A 21,127-nucleotide genomic window follows, 5' to 3' on the forward strand; every position below is an offset into this window, starting at 1 on the left:
TATGAGCCAAAAAATGATGTCAGAAAGAGCTCTGTGGATACACTCTTTCCTCCTTGGACTTCTCAGTATCTCTGTTTTCCAGACTGACCAAGGGCTGTGACTGTGTGTGGATGCTCACGCTGTCCTCTGCCTGCCCCCAGCCCATCCTCGCTTTGTCTGATCTACCGTGGAGCTGGCAGAGAACTTCCTTCTTCTCTTGCTGCACGTGAATTTTGACCACAGTAGCTAATCAGTCTCACCACTTCCATATGAAGAAGAACTAGGAAAGACCCAGTCTCCTGGAGGAAAATTTTATCTGTTAATATTACAATCCTCACCACACTAGAAATGAGCTTTTTTACAGCTGAGAAATGTGTTCTGTGTGCCTTTTGTCCCTGCCCTAATTAGACGTACATCACCATGTTTATAATTCTTCCCACAATCTTTATTCCTATATTCAGGGGAAGACCATCAGTGTTCACAAACGCATAATAACTACTGGCAATTACACTGCCAACACAAGCCTTCAAGAAAAGTAGAGTGCATAATACCCTGCTACTTATGGGTTTTTTTATTCCATACTACCTGGGGGTACCAGTCCATAGGAAAGGACATCTGTCTACTATTTGTTAAAACGGCGGTTTGTGGGTTGCGATTTGTACGCGCCAGTGGGATTTTGGAAGGAAGCAATTCAGCATTCAAGCACGTTTCATCATTTTCATGTATGGCAGGGGAAACATGTATAGTTATATATGCCCAAAGAGATCAGGAAGATTATTTTTAAATGGAAACATTTGATGTTTTTACAGCATTTATACAATTCCTCTTAAACCACTGTTTTCCTTTTTAAAATTAGCATCAGTGTTTGTTTCCTGTGTGAAACCTGGTTTGTGTCTGACCAATTAAAGTGAAGATAAATGCGACAGGAAGCTGTTTTGAATACAGTACCTCAGCTGCAGAATAGAGCTTCTCTGAGTAATTGAAATGAACGTCATTATCAGTAAAAATAAATTGCACAATTCAGTTGTGACTGGAAAATTACTACCAAGATTGGCAACTTGATGCAACTATTTCTATCACTTTCTATTGCATTAGGCAAGGTAATAAATACTTCGTAAGAATCATAGAGCAAGCTTTATTTTATTCCATATTGGGGATATCAAACAATACTGCTAGCAAAAGATTGCCTTTAGGGCAGGAAAATATTTTATTCTCCACTCCTGCACAGTCAAGAGTCTTTCTGCTGGTTCGGCCAACAAGGATGCCAATTAGTGTCAAGTAACATTTTGGTACTGCTGATGAGATACAAAACAAATGAAGCACAGTATGGTGAAATTAATTTACTGTACTAAGAGATAGAAAAATAACTTTTTTCTTTTTTGGTAATTGAACCAAGAATTCAGTGAGATGGGGAGAAAAAAAGAGAATACCACTCCTGATGTTTTATAGTTTATATCTCCAATTCTGTAATGGGAGTTCTCATTTCGAGCTCCCTTCTTAGAGGAAGCCAGCATTACATAAACCTTCAAAATGCACAGATCGTATCCACTTGCTAAGGTGAACCCCACACCAGCCCTGTGTTAATTCTGCTAGTACTTTCATCAATACTCCTAACACTATCTAGACAAATTGTTTCAGTGAAATCCAGAGGAGAATGAAATCTCCTGTTTAGGAGTGTGCACAAAGCATGTCCACTCCTAAAGATAAATCTCAAGGACATCATTCAGTTTTATTTTACTTCAAGCTTCCCCATCAAGTCAGTGAAATCCCCACTGAGTTACCTTTGCCCCAATAAAAGGTGAGTGAGGAAGATGACGGTACCTTGCAGTGAGAAGGCTACTTCCTCAGCAATCAACCAATTCCCAGTGCCCCACCTGCAGTCACTTCATGAGTTTCAAATCTAACAGGGCACTTTGCATGTACTTTTGACTGCTAGAAGAGGATAGGCAGGGGATAAATATGCAAAACTGGCCAGGGCAATCCATAAAGGTGAGCAGGGTCAGCGGCACTCAGGAATCCCCCCAGAAACCCGGCCTGACAAGGGCAAAATTATTTCCCTGCCAAGGTGCACTGCTGAGCATTTGCCTTAGTTAATGAAACAATGGTTGATCTGCAGTAAAAGCCACATCCTGACTTTCTTAGCTCTGCAAAGATTTCAACAGCAAAGTAAATCCAGCTTTGCACCAAATGTCAAGTCCTGACTTTATTTCCTCTGCAAAATCATCAATAGCAGCGTAAATCTCACTTCAGTCTTTTTTTTTTCCCTTTTTTTTAAGGGAAGTTTGCCTTGTATATAATATACAGAAAATGCTTGGCTAAAAATAGGAATTAAATCATTGCTGTTATAAAGAGGAGGGGTGGCATACCTTCCCTGTCCGTCAAGCTCCAAGCAGTTGGCATCCTATAAATCATAGGAAGCACAGGGGTAATTATAGAACTGGAAGCTGATTACTGTAAACATTCAGAAGTAGCTCCTAGTAATTGGAAACTAAAGATAATGTAAGCATGATTACAACCACGAAGGAACTGTGCACTTATATCCCGATTTTTCTCTGTTCCTTAAAACTAGGTTTTCTCACAAAGCAACAAGCAACTCAGTCAATCTAGCACCTTGTATATTAACAACCTGTTAATATCGTGAATTGTTTGATCTCTGTCAGAATTAGTGTTGATGTGACAACATTCGGATCACCAGGATCTGATTACTTTCCCATTGTGCATTAAGCAACATAGCTAACAGCTTCTGCCAGCTTGTTCTGTCATCTCCTGGCACCCCTTCATCACTCCCAGAGGTACTGCAACACATTTATGGTGGAAAACACCTGGTCACAGAAGGGCAACTTGCACTGAGAGTAGATGATGACAACATGTAAAATGGGTTTTAGTGCCAGGGGTGTTAATTTCTTCACCCTCGGGGCAGTACGGAGAGAAAACTCTGTCTCCTCCACCCTTAACAGAGAGAGCTCCTTGGTGAAGGTGCATCTGCCAGACACATTGTGCTGGACCATGAGGAAATATTCAGTTCCTGCCTCAGAGAAGTTACACCACCAGGACAAATATAATAACACTTCAGCCAAAAGCAATACCCTCTTTCTTGCCCAAACCTACTGGAACGACTCTGCAACATGACCAAGAGGGAAAGCTCCTTTCCTGGTATCAGACTGTGCTCTGCTCCTGTCCTCAAGTAGGAAGATATACAGAACTTGTTGTTTTTATTCTACATAGAGAATTTAGCTTATTTAAGGCTCTAATCCCTACTTGATGCTTACAAACCTGTTTACCTCAATTATACATATCACTGATAAGTTCTACAAGTTAATTTCCACAAGTGTAGGAGCATTGATTTTCATCCACATCCTTATGTTGTTATTATACAACCCCAAGTTCTAGCTGTATTCTGCATTTGAGGCAGAATTTTCAGAAGTAATACAATGAGCTTTTAAAAAAGCCATCCTTTTATTAAATAAAGTTACCTAGACTCCTATCTGAAATGATTTAGAATTCGGACATATTATGACTAAGAAGACAAGAGCCCCTCCACATGATTTGACCTGAACAAAGTGCTACAGGAAGTGTAGCTTTTGCTACCTGGCAGTAAATTTCTCACCGTGCTGTATAATCCCGTGCTCCAAAAGTCTGCGGCCAAGCTGCTCTGCTTCAGTTCGTGTCGTGGCCTCTCCTTCTTGGATCAGCCAGTCAATGAACTCCGATGCCACGAAGGTCCGTTCGTACTTGACTCCTTCCTCTTCCCTGGCTTGCAGAAGAGTATTTTCAGAACTCATCAGCCTGGTATGGGGGGGGAAAATGTGGTAGAGAAAATGGTTCTTCAGAAAAGCAACTCCAGATCTATTCTGGCAAATCTCACTGATAGGAAGCAAACATATGTGAACCTTTCACTGACTTACTAAGTCTTTCCTCAAGCTATCAATCTAAACTTAGGATGTGAATTATAACTGCTTAGTCAAGAAATTCAGGCTCTATACCCTTGTGTGAAGTTAATGCTTTCTTGTTTTTTCCCTAAAAGAAGGGTTTTCAGTTTCACAATCCCCCTATTTAGCTCTTTAGCTTCTCTAAAAGCTACTGTATAATCAACTTTGAAATAAAATTAGCCTAAAAGAACCAGATTGTGACTAATGTGTTCAAAAATTCCTAATTAATTTTTACAGTTAGGAGGACTATGCCCTGAAGTCATTTAGATGGTTTTGAAAATTCTCCCCTTAAGCTCTAAAACAGCTTCAGAAAAATTCAAGAGGAAGGAAAAAAGCTAGTTCTGTGGTTTTGGTGGTTGATAAATATTTAGCGTCCAACACTTAGTGATGCAGCTGCAATCAGTGAGTTACACACCTGAACACATTTTAACATCTGAGTCCCAGAGTCTCTGTGCCTCATCTGGCTCCATGTAACACCAGAGTTCAGAGGAACATCCTGAAGCATCTTTAAATCTCCTAGCAATTGGCATGTACCTTGCTTAAAGATACTAATAAAATTCTTCTCCATTCAAGTAACCTAAGCAAATGACACAGTATTAAATAAAAAAGAAAAAAAAGCCTCAGTATTTTGTTAATGCAAAAGTAAGGTTGACAGTTTGAAAGAGAAGACAGGTTGAAAGAAGAAATGAGAATCGCTCCCTTTTAATACAGAATCTCACTTTTTTTTTGTTTTGTTGGGAGGCTGAGCACCATAGCCTTCTTATTTACTAATTTCATTTTTCTTCATAATTATTTCATTTATTATAGGCTAATAATAGGACTAGCAGCAAGATTTTCAGAATAAAAGTGCAAGAATGGCATTGTTATTTTTTCCATGTAAGACTAATAAGTCCTCTCCCTTCACCAACTATTTTGAAATTAAGGGCACAACTGAACTACAACAGGAATATTCTGGAAGTGCTTAATCTTTGCCTGTCTGATCAAAAATTTGAATTTTATGTAAATTCATACATGGGCCATCTCCTTCTTAAACTGTCAGCATGTCACGAGTTCATGGAATACAACTTCACTTCCTTTGGGAGGCATCAGAAGGAACACGGGGAGAAGTTTCATTTCAAATTACAATGAAGAGGTTTGACAGGATCCAGCCTCTGTTACTTCACCTGAAAAATTTTTTCCCTTGACTTCAACGAGAGCTAGCCAGAAGCCTGAACTGACTGGGTCTAACCACCAGGCAGCAGATCATCAAACCAGGCAAAGGCTGCTCAACCACAGCTGTATGTCAGCAGCAGATGTAATGAACTGCTCGTTTAGATGTTGGTGTGTCATTGCCAGCACCTCTGAGATGAGTAAGAACTAAGAAACTCAAAATGAGCTGAAGTCAGGGATGAGGCCAAAAGCAAAAGTATGTGCCACAGGGGATAAGGTCTTGACTCCAGAACTCTTGCAAAGACTATTCTTTTTTCATATTTTGATTTACAAGCATCTGCATGCAAGGCAACATTTTGCCCCACACCAATCACATCTAATACAGACAGAGCTCCAACAGACCATCTTTAAATGTGTCTCATTCACCAGGCTTTTTTCCCCCCCGAAAAAAACCCAAACCCAAAGCCCGTGGTTTTTTGTACCGTCTGCTGCATGGTTACCCAGAATTGGTTACCCAGGCTCCACGAGCACCAAATAAAAAATCTTTAGGATCGTGCTCATTGTTCTTTGATGACTCTATAATTAGTTGACCAGCTCATTGAAGTCACAGATAGAGAGGTCCTTGAAAAAGAGATGCTAATCGTTAGATTTTTACAGAGTCACAAAAGAAATTTGGAAAAATATCAAGTGGAAAAACACTCAGCTTGACATTTCACACCCTTCTGCATGTGCCCAGAATAGCACTGCAAAGGATTTGGACTTGTGAACAAACAGACACGACAAATTAACAGTTTAACGAACCCAGAAACAGCAATCCATGGACTGACATCACTAACTGATGTAAATCACTGTAACTTCATGGCTGTCAACAAAGCTGTACCAATTTACATAAGCCAAAAACCTGGCCTTTCATTAGCCAGAATCAGAAACGGCCTCTATCTCTTCCATTTTCTCCTTGTTTCAAAAAACCATGAGGCTGCTCATGTAAAAACATATTATTTGCTAAAACTGGTGTTATCCTGCATTAAGGGAATGTATTTAGCCAAACACTGAAATCCAAGCCCTTTTCAAAAGAAAACTTTAACCTTGTTTTATCTAAATAACTGCACAAGAGGATAAATTTGAATTAACCACTGATGAGTTAAAATGAAAGTGATTCAAAGAACGCAGTCTCAAAATCATCTGAATGATTTCCTGAAATTAAAACCATAAATCTGCACTTTTTTCACTGGGAAATCTGGTTGAAAAATCTCAGTTGAAGTCAATGTCATGACATGACTTATAGCTCCTAAACACGACTGCACCAGAAACACGACAATCCTGTGTGCCTGACGAAAACCTACTGAGAACTGCAAATATAAAAATGAGATGCCTGAACAACTTGGGGTTTTTTTAAAGCTATGAAAGGTCTGTGTTGGATTTATGTAAGATTTGCAGGGAGGGTTTTGCTGAACAGGAAACATGTTTATCTCATTCGATCTATTTGGTCAGTCCTGTAGAGTATGAAAACTGATACCATCTTTGGATCTAATAAACTATTTAACAATTTTTGGACAAAGCTATAGGAAAACCAGTAGGTTTCATCTCTAGTTATAAACTTGAAACTCAAAGCATGTTCACAGAAAGGATTACCAAAGTTTGCAATGATGTGTAGGGAATCTGAGCTGATTTATGATTTTCAGTGCAAATAAAGAGAGAACACAGTCAGAGACTGATTTTAAATCTTCTAATGGTACAAGTACAGCCACCAACGACATCCACAGTAGGTGAAGGAGGAAATGCCACAAGAGAGCAGAATCCAGGGTGCAAGAAGCTTTGTGGTCACACAGAAGGGAGACAGGGAAAAGGAGCTCCTCACTGTGGGAAGAGACCTAATGTTCTCCTGTCCCAGGGCAGAGCACAGGGCATTTACCTGAAACAGCTGTCTGACTGCAGGGAACCTGCCTAACACATCCATTCCTCTGCCCATGCAACAACCTGCTGATCCTCCTAAAGCATTTTGCTCATTTTACTCATTGAAGGTACCGGTCTGCGTGGACTGATGTTGGATAACATGTCTGCAATTTTTGGCAAGTGCAAAATACACTGGCTTCTGAATGTAATGGTACTCCAGCCCTAATGCAGTGGGTGGAGGAGAGCAGGAAATAGTATTATAATGTCTATCTTAAACTAGCAAAGCCTAGGAAAGATCAGCAATATCTACAAAATTAGACACAGATTTTTAAAATAAGTTGGATTCAAATAGATTTCCTTTGGCGTAGTTGTATTTCTCTTGAAATTAGGCCTACAGGCATTTTGATAAACAAGTTGAATATACTGGTAAGTGACTTCATGTCTGTGCGTGAATACTTTTCTCCAGTTGCTGCCATTTAATAACTATTTTAATCTCACTGAATTAATATTTTCTTTCTCAACACTGTGAGCAAACTGATACAATAGATACATTACACATTTCATTGCAGAACTCTTTCTGTAGTAGTCTGACTTTCAGCATTAGATTTTGAGTTTAAAATGCATCCAGTGCAACTGTGAAGGTGTTGCTAATAACCATGCATGGACAAGGGACATAACGAAATCCGAGTGCTCTGCACACTGGATTTGCTACAATAAACAAAGTGAAGCCCAGATAGGCCAGGTATGCATTCTTATCTCCCATTAATATAAAATATTTCCAATGATCCATGGAGAATTTTGACTAGCTTCGACTGTCACAAACTGGTTTTGAAATGCCATGTATTTTTAATCTATACTATATTTAGCACTCAGGGCTGGTTTTAAAAGTTTCTGAACCCTTTAGATACGTTGCGTAGGAGCAACCACCTCATGAGGTGGTTATATTTAGATATAGGTGCTGCTTTTGGCATTAACTCCTTTTCCAAGATGGGAACAATCTATACTGTTATGAACATTTTTCTGTCAGTATAGTGTTGGACAAACTGGACACTATACATCGGTTTGGGGATAGTTCTCCATGCAGAGAAATGGGGATGGAAGCAGACACCGGTAGAACAGAGTTCTTCCCACCATGGCTCATTTCATGCAGAGGACTGCTATCAGCCTCACCAACAAAAAATTATTTTTCTCACAGAAGAATAGAAATAGAAATATAGAAAACAAATAGAAAAAAAGGTTTGCTGCTGTAGACACGCCAATCAGCTTTTCGTAGTATGGACCAGGCTTGCGGGCACTGCGTGTTGCAGAGTCTAAAGGAGCAAATACTGTGCTTACTAAGGCACAGGAGATTTTGGAGATGAGTGATTCAATTAATCTGTCCCAGTGTATCCAGTGAAGGATTTCTTCCAGTGGTGTATTTTCTTGTGTCTTACACAAATTATTTTTTTTACTTTAAAAAGTCACAGTCACTGAGTCTCAGGGAATTTTATATGATGGGTGCAACAAAAGGAGTGGCATTTACAATTATGGGTTTATATTTCAGTTTAATTGCTCTTTCACCAAATTGACCTTCAGAAAAAAATGACCTTGAAAAAAATATTTATCATCAGCTTTTAAACCTGGGATTGTCCTGAGTGCTTTCTTCTAAGAGGAAAACAAAATTACTCCAGCCAGAACACACAGCATCTCTCCCGGCTGCTGCATGCTTCTGCTCTAACCAAGCAGGAGAGTGAGTGGGATTCAGTCTGGAGCAATACTTCAAGCTTTTTGGTAAATAACATATTACAACTTCTGCACTAGTTTGTAGCATATGCCAACATGCATTTTATTCACTCTGCTTGAAAGTACCATGTCACAATCTCTACATCCTGAATAAAAATGTCATTAATTATCGATTGGGAAGTATGGTTAAGCTGCCTAGTTATTTGACGGAAGTAATCCAGTGGGATATTCAGTATCTCAGCATAATCATCTGTTTCAAATCTTAATTAGATGTTCTTGGCTGGGATTTTTTTGAAACTACATTTACTATAACCTTTCTGATGTAGAAGCTTTGCAGACTGGAACACAGAAGTTTAATTTCATCTCTTATTTAAAATCATACCTCCTGGTGAAGGTATGGAGTCTCAACAGCTATGTAGCCACTTGTTCAGTACCTGTTGATGTACTAAAGGTTTAGGTCTAGTGATTACAATTTTACATGACAAATCATCCATTAGTAATTATTTTTACAGAATAGAGTTCAAGGGCTTAAATTTACATTGGGTTCTCATATAGGATGTATTTACAACCCAGAACATAAGAAAATGCAATTTCATTTTAAACAAAATGCTACAAGTTAACATGGTAGAAAAGTGAAAGGGAAATGGGAGAGAGAGAGAAGGGTTACCAAATAAAGGCACAGGATTACCCAGACCCATTCCTGCATGATTTGAAAGACTCTGACTATTCAACAATAGATTAACAAGTATCATTTGCCTCCTGTGGTACTATTAGCAACACATTATGGATACTGAATGCAACATACTTTTCATATAGTCTTTGTCCTCTCATGAAGACCTTCACCTCATTGTCCAGCGGAAATGTCCCATCATCTTTTCTGAAGCGGTAGAACAGTTTGACATCCTTGAATTCCTTATGCTCATCACAGACTGAAAGGTAAAATAAAAAAATTTTCATAAGGATGTTAAGGAGTTGAGGATCCCTTTCGCAGGTATCACTGCTGAACTTCAAAGCAAGCACATACAGAGCTTCACCCCCTGTATTTCTGAGCATGCAACTTTATTCAGTTCTAATAACTGATGAAAGGCTGGAGAAAACTTTCAGATAGGTAACCAGATTTCTAGGTGAGGGGGATAAGTGATCATCTGTTTTGTGAGTATTATTGCGAACATAAAGAGCAAAAAAGCATCCATCTGCTATATACCCAGAAAACCTTTCGACGAAAACAATCTGCTAGCTTGTTTGTTTAAAAGGCCAGCAGTGTAGAACACCCAATAATTTAAGGATTGGCAAACTTCTTAAAGTTACTTGTATCAGTTGAGTGATGCTGTAGGAAACTTGAGACTTGCTGCAGTCAAAATCAAAGCCTTCTGCCCTCTTAAAATTGTCTTGATTGATCTGCCATGTCAGCTAGCAAATGGCAGGTACAACAGAAGCACAATGCAAAATGCTAAATAAGGTTTATAAGAGAGCAGCTGATGATGGGCTCGTGTAAATGCAGAACAGAGCTCCAGGAAGGGCATAAATTAATGGGAAAGGTATCCCAAACAAGCTGCTCCCAGCAGAGTTGTCAGCCCACATACAGGGGCTCATCTTCTGTACCAGAGGAGCAGGAACTGGTACCCCTTTCACTTGACACGGGTGTTGAAAGGATGCTCTGAACATCCTGCAGAACCTGATTGAACCTCTCTGAATTTGCCCTAGCTCACTTTGCAAACAAATTTATTACATTTGACTGCAATACATGATTTTTTTTAAGAAACACCTGCTTTATGTGTAATATATACACTTATATATATAAAAATTGTATGGAAGTTAGTGTGCAATTGGATCCTGAGGTAGAAAACATTTGAAGGTTGTTAAAGCTTTAAACAAGCATTTAGCAATAAAACATCTATTGCTCAATTAAATTAAGTCACTCGGGCATCCACGCAACTCTTCACTGACATTTTCTCAATAAAGGATTAAGTAGTCAGATTTGAATACCCTATAATTACTTTATTCTTTAACTATCTACCATGAGTCCCAGTTTCCATAACAACCCAGAATTTTAATTTAATAGCCGAGCAGAAGCTGTAGAAGTGGCACTCATTCAATATGTGCATTTCTTCCTTTAATTAAGGTGTTGTTAATGCATTGCAGATAGGAGCAGTATTGCTGCACATACAGTGACCCCTGCATAGAGTCAACATTCGTCTGTTTGCAGTTGCTCTGTTTTCTCTTAAAAAAAGAAACAAATGGTACATTTTGCCTTTTTGAAATGCGTAATACTATACTCTTGAAACCAAGACCTTGGATCTTCTTTGTTTATGTGCTTCCTAGCCTTTTTGTGCACCAAAAGGCAACTAAATGCTACCACTGAATTGGAAGTCTCCTTTTCATCAGCATAAATTGTTATTCAAGATGCTGAAAGGAACAGATCTCAAACAGACAACAAGTTTAGGAGAAAATTAATCAGGGCACAGTCAGACCACTAACTTTCTTGCAGCTGTACCAGCACTAATGTTTGAGCAGCTGGTGTGAAGGACGGGGCCAGAGAACTAAACCATGTGAGAAAAATGAACTTTTTTTGCTGGCTGATATTTCAGATGGGTTTTTCAGCTGGACAACTGTGCTCTGGGGAGCAGGGAGGTGAGGGCAGTGGGGAGAGAGGGGACAGGATCCAGCTGGGGCTGTTCAGGAGGCAGGAAAGCAGCAGCAGAGTCTCCAGTGACTTCCCTCCTGTACTGACATGGGGAACATCACTCCACACCTCTTCAGCCTCTCCATGTCCCTTGGGACACAGGGGACCTTGGAGAGAAGCACAGTTCAAGGGACATGGTCCCTTGCTGGCAGGGAAAGGATCCTACCTGTCCTACACTTGGTTGAAGAGCAGGAGTAGGATTTCCCTTTGTTTCACAGGAGTCAATAAAATTTAGCTTAGAACTTTTTAGCAGCTGATATTGAACCTACCATGGTGGATAATGCTGTGATCCAGTAATTTCTGCACCAGTTTAATTGCTGTCTCTCGGTCGGAGGCCTCTTTGTGGTCAATCAGCCAGTCGATCAGCTCTTTGGCAACGAAGCAGTTCGGGTACGTCTTGAGGTGGTGCCGCCGATCTTTAATGACCTTCTCTTCGTGCAGTCGGAGCCTGGGGGTCAAATGACCTGATTAATACCATGTGCAAAGAGCCTCTGTAACTAGCAAGATTGGGACAAGAGTGGAGCAGAGGCACCCAAGCCCTGCTCACAGGATGGGCTTTGAAGGTGTTGGATGGAAGAGGAAGAGATGTCCACCACTGGTGTCTGACCACCACAGCAACCATTTGTTACAACTTTAAACCCCATGCTTGGAAAAACTGGGTTCCGAGTGGAAAAGACTAAAAAATGAAGAACAGCACAGCATACTAAGCCCATTACAATACTTCCTGTAGGTCAATTAAACTGTCAATAATTTGGAATTAATTTTCCCACACTACCACTAACACATTCCATGTTACTCTTTTATTTTGCAGTATCACTGCCATAGATTTTTTTTTTTTTAACTTCATTCATTTTTTTAGCTGTAGTTTCTGCCTTTGTCGGGTAACTGCATTTTGCCTCCAGCTGCACAACAACCATAGCATTTATCATTTAAAATTCAGGCGTAAAGCTGTTCCAACACAATGTTATCTAGCATAAAAAAAGTTGCCTCCTACTCTAAATAAAGCGGAACTGATTTCTCACTCAGGGAACTGTTGGTAAATGCTATATATCTGCAAAATCTTCCCCATCATCTTTAAAACAAGTTGGTTAGCTGGTTTTGAGATGCTTGGATCAGAATGCAAGAACCTTATTAGAGTATTACCTTGTTAGTAAAGGTTCTGGGGTTCTGCATCTTTATTTTTAGTCATTTTTTTCCAAATAAAAAAGTGAGCAACATTATCAATAAATTAATGGGTAGAGTTTTTTTAAAGTTTTTAAAAATTTTTTGCTTTCTTGTTTCCATTTTGATTAATAATTTTAATAATTCTGTCTTTGTAGTGTGATGACTATACAACAGTTCCGAAGAAAGCATGGAAACCACACTGCTTGGGCTCCTGTCACAAATAGAAATACTGCTGTTCACACTTTCACTGACTTCAAAGATGTTCTGAGTAATGCTATAACAATTATAGGGAGTACAACTATCTCTATTTTCTAGAGAGGGAGGTAGCCCAGAAGGGCGTTAACATGAGCCTCAAGAAGCACAAGAGCAGGAGTCCAACCATAAGACCAATTTTACTCTCAATGTAATTCCAGTATGAAACAATTATGTTTCTTTAGAATCAAAGAAGAGGACAATATTTGGCTGAAATCAATGAAGAAAATATTGTTAGGGCATTAGACAAGGCTTACATAGGCTTCTACCTAAAAATAGTAGTGAAGCAATGTTTTTGTTTTGCAGCATTTAGCCTTGAACTACACTGGAATGGTCAATCATAGAATCATAGAATCATAGAATCATTTAGGTTGGGAAGACCTTTAAGATCTTCAAGTCTAACCGTTAACCTAACACTGCTAAGTCCACCACTAAACCATGCCCCTAAGCGTCTCATCCACATGACTTTTAAATACCTGACTCAACCACCTTCCTGGGCAGCCTGTGATATGAATTCAAAACCAGCTTTGCAAACTTCATAAAAAAATGAAGACTTTTATATTAAAAACACTGATAAATCAGATTAGTATTCTGTAAAGAAGTGTTGGTAAATATCCCATGCATTGTGAAATTCTCTGAGCTAAAATACCTTTGCTTAAAGCATATTTTCCAGATGTGCTCTACAGCTGTTGCCATACTTAGAAAGAAAAGCCTACACAGTTTTAATTACAGAACATCCAATTATCAGTATGTCTGGCTGAGCTTTACATTTAAAATATATTCCAGGGTCTGTTAATGTTCATCCAGTCTTATGCTGCACAATAATTTGCAAGAACAAAAATAGGGAAAGAGTGTGTAATACATATGCAGATGGCTCGACCCACCTTTCAGTCATCAGTATAAGTCTAAATGGATGGAGTTCATCTCATACAAGAGGGAAACCCCCTTCTATAAAAGTCTTTGTTCAAACGCCATGTAGGAGTCTGCCAGGACTCGTCTGGTATTCCACAAACTAGCCAGTAGCCGAGAGCCCCAGAACTGAGTATTTATGTCTTAAATTCTGACAGAAGGACTTCCTGCAGTTGGTGGACTTATAAATATTTCAAGTTCTCTGTCATGTCAAAAGACATGGGTTCCCACTACAACCTTTTTCCTCACTCAGAGCACTTACAGGGTTTCTCTATATACCTTTTTGCCTATATTCATAAAACTCATAGAAATTTCATTATCTTAATTATCTCCACCCACTTGCTAAAGTGGCTTCAAATTTGATAAGAGGTTACGAAATCATGAAGTCAAACAGAGCACAACCACTTAAGCCTCAAGAAACCTGAAAAACCAAATTTATCCACAATTCCTAAATGAACGTGGGAACTTACTCTGCAATGTATAACAATTGTATCCATACTGAAGTACGTCCAGGCTAATTTGTTTGGAATAAAGAATAGAAAGACAATTCTTTTTTTCTCCCTGGTCGTATACACTGTTCTCTCTGTCAGGGCTCCCTCACCTCTACAAACCTGCTAAAAATCAAAGTTTATGGGGGAGAAGTAGCTCAATAAATTGAAATTGCACCTAATGTAAGCTATAAATATAAAAGTTTCAGGTAAAGTTATTGAGCATATATTGCAGGATACAAATAAAAAGTTTAGGCAGGAATTGCAAAAATGCATCTGTGTTCAGCCATATTTATTAGGAGCCAAATCAAATGGGACAAAAAAAGGAAAAAAATGTAGTGGTGAATGCTATTATACACTGGAACCAATGCTTAAGTGAAGCATTGGGAAACCGGCTTCTCACCAAAAGACCTTGATGTTTTCCCTTTAAGTAATGTTAATCACTTTTTGTCAACTAGTCTGCATGATGACTGGAGAAGACATAACTTGACACCAGTCACATTTCTCTTGCTAGAAGCTTTTCTCAAGAGCTGCTTAGGAGAATTAGTTCACTGACAAACCCTGACCCGTTTGAGGGGAGAAGGGGGAGAAGAGAGAGGGCGAACAGCAAGGGGTGATGGGGGGACACCTTGATTCAACAAGCCTTTATAAAATTGTCCTTCTTTCTACAACTTGATAGCTTAACACGAGAAAACGGTCTTGTGTACACCAGTACATCATCCATATGTAATTCCATATATTATTCAAGATTACCTGCCAGATTTGGCACTTGAGGTCTCAGTCTCCCCTACGTGCAGAAAACAACATGAGAACTAAAGCGTTTGAGCAATTGCCTGTGAGCTGTAACAGGCATATGCAACCCTTTAATATTGACAAATTGATATCCATGGCTCTTATTCCTGCTTACAACAAATAAAGACAGTCTGTATTTGCAGGCATGCATGCCAGAACAGTTTTCTTGGGGGCTTGTCTAAACAGGAGTTGCTCCTAATTAACAACATGTAGGGACACTTGCTCCAAAGAGAAGTGCCTTCCCCCTGTGCAGCATGGACGGGGCTAACCCGGAACACTCTGCTCTTGCTTTGCAGTGAAGGTGTTCAGAGTTAATCAGGAACAATGTTACTTGTTGAGAGGCCGTTAGGCATTTTCTTTGCCAGCTGTCAGAAAAATCATGAGAGTGGAAAAATCAAAATCTTTGCTTAAGGAATGACGAATCAGGCACTAGCTTCCGAAGAAACCACTCTCGCAGCTACATGAAACTTGCATTTTGTTTTCCACCAGGGAAATTACACGTTCCGAAGTTTCTTGCATCTTTTTCTGAACCAATGGGTAAGGATTTTGCAAAGGCAGTGCCTGCACAAGAGTCTAGCTTTCCTTTTAAACCCCAGAAAAGGCCAGTCCACTGGCTGAAGACAGTAATGATGTCACTAACTGGACCACGGTCCAAATATCTCACCCCGCTATTTCCCTCTTTTAAGTCTAATAGTTCGTGCTTGGCTAACATATATCTTGCAGAACACCATTTCTATCCATGAAAAGACAAAAAGCCTCCTACTCTTCTTTTGGTAATTTTCTGAATAATTCATCTACCATTCCCTAGTATATCCTATATAGTCCCTATGTTTATCCTAGCAAGGCTCAGTAAAAATGTGCAGGGAACAGGTTGGCTCCTGACACTCGACAGACAACATGGTATGAAGACTTTCATATTGTGCCCCACTCATTCACCTCTTTTAACCAGTAAGACACCTTCCTGAAGCAATCATACACACACATACATATGCATATATATAGGTACAGATACGTGTGCATACATATTTGTGTATATATGATCTATAAATAAATCATATCTATATAAATTATATATTTGTATGATATTATATATTTGTACATATCATGCATCTTGATATATATAAAATATATGTGATATATATATCGTATATATCACAGAATGCATCATTATAGCATGACTTTTTTTTTAGTGGAGGAACAAACCACCAGTGAAGAGACCATTTAAAATGGAGATTCTTAGCAGAATTTACTAATTACTGAACAATATACACTAAAGTTGTAATTAGTCATGGCACGAAAGCATGCCCTGCCCCACAGTGCCCAACCGCCGCTTATGAGTTCCAGCATGCTCTCAAATTACTGCTGCGTTACACCTCGCTTTAGCATATGCCCTTGGTTTCAGTGACTATCCCAGATTGAGCATTGCCAGTCAGCATGCATTGAACTACTACAGTTTTAGCACCTTAAGGTAAACTCTGAACAAAACCATAGCAGATACCTTGAAAATTAACAGTGATAGGCAGAGGGGAAAAGCATTGCAGGTAGTTTCTGCCATTTTCAAATTCATTCACAAGTTTCATCTATTTGAAACTTCTGTCAGAGAAGGATTTACTTATTTCCAAGTAAAGCAAGTCATGACATCCTATGTGACAAAAATACATGGACAGAAAAAAACATCTTGCCAAAGATGAGAACAATTCATGGCGGCTAAAGAGTATGGGTTTTCCACACGTCTTCTCAAGGGACATCATAGGTGCTCCATTGGCAGGAAGAATTGCCTCTTTCTGTTGGAAACAGAACAGTTTTCTATCTTCCCAGAGATCACAAAGTTTGGCTGTTTCCTGAACGTAAGCGTATGACCTGTCTACAGTACAGTAGACAGGCATCTTACTAAAAGATGGCATTTTCCAAAGTGTCTCAGTGACTTAGAAGCATAAATCCCACTGAAAGTTAAAACTCACAGGTCAGCTGCAGACCCAATTCATTACAAAATAAGTGAGCATATGGCTACATTTGTGTATATATACACACCCAGGAAAATACAGAACTACATGAAGTGTCCTTTACACTAAACTTTTGCCTTTGCACTGTCAGAAAAAAAAAAAAAATAGGTCAGTGACGATATAAACTTTGTACACAGAGGCGATCATGAAGGTACTCTGCAAACGCAATGTGTGTTGCTGGGACAAGCATTTCCAGCTGGGCTTGCCAAGTCTCAGCTGAAGTGTCAGCAATTTGCTGCTGCCTGTTCCTCTTTCTATTTATGCTTCAGCTCTGCAATCACTTAGTTCTGTTACTTGATATTCACAGAAGCTAAAATACCCTTTAAAACACGGGGTCGAACTGGAAATAGGATGAAGATATTTCTGTGTTGGTAGCTGTGGCAGAGAAAGAATTCTACCATCTGAAATAGGGTTAGAGAAGGTATCTTCAAAGCAGCTCCTGATACCAGTTCTCATCACTGTGTTTATCTCCACTTTCTTGCCCACAGCCATGTAGTCAATGTGAGGAGATGCCAGAATACAGAGCCAAATAGAGAGATTTCAGATAAACCATCTCTTGGTGCACTGCGGAGGAAAGCCTAAAGCTTCCAAAGAAGTGACAGTTCACCAATACCCCTGTGGCTTTAGATAAAACATTGGGGCTGCCTCTTTTATGAAGTCCTTTTTTATAAATTCAGAAAGTAATAAGGTCACTGAGCCTGCAACCGAGTGTGCACAGGAACATCCCCAATACTCGTAACACCTTACTAACGTTGGCAGGGGTCAAAGCAAGCTCTGGGGAACAGACCCAGGCATGGCTCAGAGTCTAGGATGAAATCAAAATTATGTTTCTTGGAGACACTCTTTCAGCCCACAAATTCATGCCAGAAATTCAGACCCACAGCCTCCCTTGTGAGTACTCTAGACTGCAGAGGAAATTAGATCTGTGTGTTTGTATTGATCTGTCATAAAACTAGAGACCACTTGCAAAACCAAAGTTTGGATTTTTAAACCTCAAAGATGTGTAATCTGAGCCTGTATCTGGTCTTCATTTAAAACAACCCAGCATCATGTTGTTGATCTGGGAAAACAGTGAATGTAAATAGTATCTTTAGATAACTTTTATATCAAGTTTTGGAATCTTTATGTTGGCATTTTTCTACAGTTTGACCCTGTAAGGGAAAGGAACATGTTCAGTGGACTGCTGACTCCCCTCCACTTTTCTCTTTGGGCTGTGATATACCCACGTGTGAGAATAGTCTAACAGTATCACCAAATTAGAACAATATTTGTTCACCTCTCTTCTTCAAGAAGTAGGAAAACTCAGGATCTTGCAAGGTTACAGATCTAACGACACTTTCTCCTCATGTCCACAGGAAGCTGTGAAGTGGCTAATCTCCCTGCCTGCCAAGCCATTTCACTTTCATTTGACTTTTAAACAAAATGTGTACAACCAGGAATAATACTTCCAACTGCCTGCACTCTTGAACGTTAAGAGCTTCTGTCTCACTGGAAAGCATAAAAATGGGTTTTACAAAGACTAAAACACAAAATGCAGGCAAGTTATTATTTCACCTGCCCCTAGTCATAAGGAAAGTGGAAGTCTGCCTGTCTCACTCTGGCTGCTTGCTTTCTGGGCTGAAGCTGTCAGAACTCAAGAATTCACCGTTCTCCTCCTTTATATGGAAGACAAATATAATTGTGCTTCTCACTCATGTATGGATGAGCTGGGATGCACACAGGGGACAAATGCATGCAGGTCAAGGTCTATGTGATACTACTGTGTAGATCCCCAAAAGAACCAATGTACTTTTGACTGAAGAACAAGCCATCTTTGCTTATGTCCATCAGCTAGGTTTTATTCACCTTATTTTTCTGTGTCTCCATTGCATGGATATTCTTAAGCTTACTAAATCAGTAAGTACTGTGGGAACTAATTTTCTTGGGGATGTCTTCCCAAGTCTAAACTGAAGACTTCTAGCATAAACCACCAAAATTTCAAAGTGTAAACCAGAAACCATGCGACAACTCTTGTTATAGACATCCCTTGACTGGATTAACACAGTAGCCAAAAGCCCACCAACTCTCACAGACTTATGCTGAAAATCACTCTCAATAAAGGAAGTATTTTATGGATAAAAAACTGAGGAAGGAGCAGTGTACCTCTCATGGGAGGCCAGTGAAAATCAATGAAATTTGTGTCAGGGAACGCAGACCTGTTATCTCAGTAACAGGTCTGGGAGAGATGAATGTTCCTTTGAAACGCTGAATGGGCCAAACGGGGCAAATATGGGTCAAACAGCCCAAGCCCTACTGCTGCAGCTATTCCTGCCAAGCACTGCCATTCAGGAACCTGGCGAGACAGACCGGGAACTGGGGAATAGGATGCTGGACTACAGGTCTGTAGTCAAGAAGAGGGGCTGCAGCAAGGATACAAGGGGCTGAGGATGCCAGAAAGCCCTGCTGCATGACAACCACTCTCCTGGATGCACGTTGCATCCCAAGGGGGTAGGGGAGCCAAAAAAAGCTACAGGCTGAGGTCCCTTATGCAGCAAGGCTGACATCTCTTTTACACTTATCCACAGGGAAAAGCTGAGTATGACCTTGCTACGTTTTTGCACTGCATGCAAAAACGAGGAGAAATGAGAAACGAGGAGGTCTTTCCACCCACCCGACCACCCCCTTACCATCTTCCCAGGGTGGAGCAGATCCTAACACCCAGAAAGCACCGCAGTACTGGACAGGTTTGCACTGCAAACAGTAAAAGGTGTCATTACCTGCCAGAGGTAACCCGAGAAATCCAGGGGAGAACTGAAATTAGCCAAGTGCCTTATCTCAAGTGCAGTTGTGATATTTCTCCCACCCTGTCAATGAGTGACAAATAGTTTTGCTGAGATGTTTTATGGCTTTGGGTAACTCCTGATCTCAAAGTCCTTCCAGGCATGGCTGCTCTCAGCCTGAGCACAGCAGACCTGCAGGAGATCTTCTCCCCAATATTTTATGCTCCTCAGAGGGGCACCAACTGTTGACACTCCTTTCAGAGGTCCTTGGCAACTCTGCTGAAAGCAAGAAAAAAATTTCTGCCTTCATCATTAATAATACGTCATGCTGCAGTAATAGCTCAACTGCTTTTAGCAACTGTTTTCCATCTCTACACAAAACTCTTAACCAATTACTGTGCTGTGTAATCATGAGCGTCATTAAGCACAAATAGACAGTACCTGACAGGTAATAAAATGAGTAATAAAATACTTAGTGCTATATACTATTGTTAACAAACCCAATTTTATATTGAGGCTATGATTCAAGACTTTTTACTCACTTCCAACAAACACGTAGGTTCATCTTAAAATGAGTATAGATGCAATACTCTTTCAATATACAGTACGTTGTACTAAAACCATCACACTTCATTTATCTCTTCCCATTCTAAATGAATAGCTTCCTTTTTTCATGTTTAGTATAACTGCATTACTGGGCTTTATTTTTATTTTAAAGGAAGCTGTGAAAGCAATAAGTGAAAAAATACTGACTAGAAAAGGCACACTGTATTAAATTTCTTCAAATAAAAAATAATCTTACCATATTGTGGCGCTGATTCACACTTTTTTTACCTCCTACGGCTGGCAATACCACAATATGCAGGATGTTACACTGACAGAAGACATGATTCAAGGGACTTCTTTCCACTGCCTTCCAGAAGTCTACTGAAATCCGGTGGTTGACCACTAAACTATAAAATAAAACTGGAACTGATGCAAATTTTTGAACACTGAAAGTAATGATCCATTTGACTGGATCACCTAGAAGCGATTAAATTGTTAGCGGATGACCTTCACAGTGCAAAAATAGAAATGGAGGAACAGGTAAGACTGTAAAATGTAAGGTTGTGCACTAACAACAAAATGTTCTGCTGAAAACTGAGAACTTCTTGGAGGCTGAAAGCAACAGAGCATAAGAAACAGCTGAATATGCAGTAGCTAAACTCTCACTGACTACAGGCTATCAATAGGCTGAGACCATACAAAAACCAAAGGCAATCTCAGGTTGTACTAACTGAGATGCTTCCAGAAATGATGGGAAATCCAGTTGTTCGTGTCATTGTATATGATACTACAGGACATCATCTAAATATCGTGTGTTGTTCATGCCATCCTCATTCAAGAATGATGAGCTCAAAGAGAT

At 39.7% G+C, this 21,127-nt stretch overlaps 1 protein-coding gene across 1 annotated transcript in view; it reads right to left on the reverse strand.

Moving 5' to 3' along the window:
* Positions 1–21,127, reverse strand: part of DEPTOR (DEP domain containing MTOR interacting protein) — a 74,827-nt gene that overhangs the window by 35,874 nt on the left and 17,826 nt on the right. The window contains exons 2-4 of the mRNA XM_059815669.1: positions 11,625–11,803; positions 9,478–9,601; positions 3,587–3,765 (exon numbers count right to left, since the gene is read on the reverse strand). Coding sequence (XP_059671652.1) covers positions 3,587–3,765; positions 9,478–9,601; positions 11,625–11,803 — 482 coding nt within the window. The remainder of the gene's footprint in view (positions 1–3,586; positions 3,766–9,477; positions 9,602–11,624; positions 11,804–21,127) is intronic.

This window comes from Gavia stellata, chromosome 3, assembly GCF_030936135.1.
Source record: "Gavia stellata isolate bGavSte3 chromosome 3, bGavSte3.hap2, whole genome shotgun sequence".
Lineage (NCBI taxonomy): Eukaryota > Metazoa > Chordata > Aves > Gaviiformes > Gaviidae > Gavia > Gavia stellata.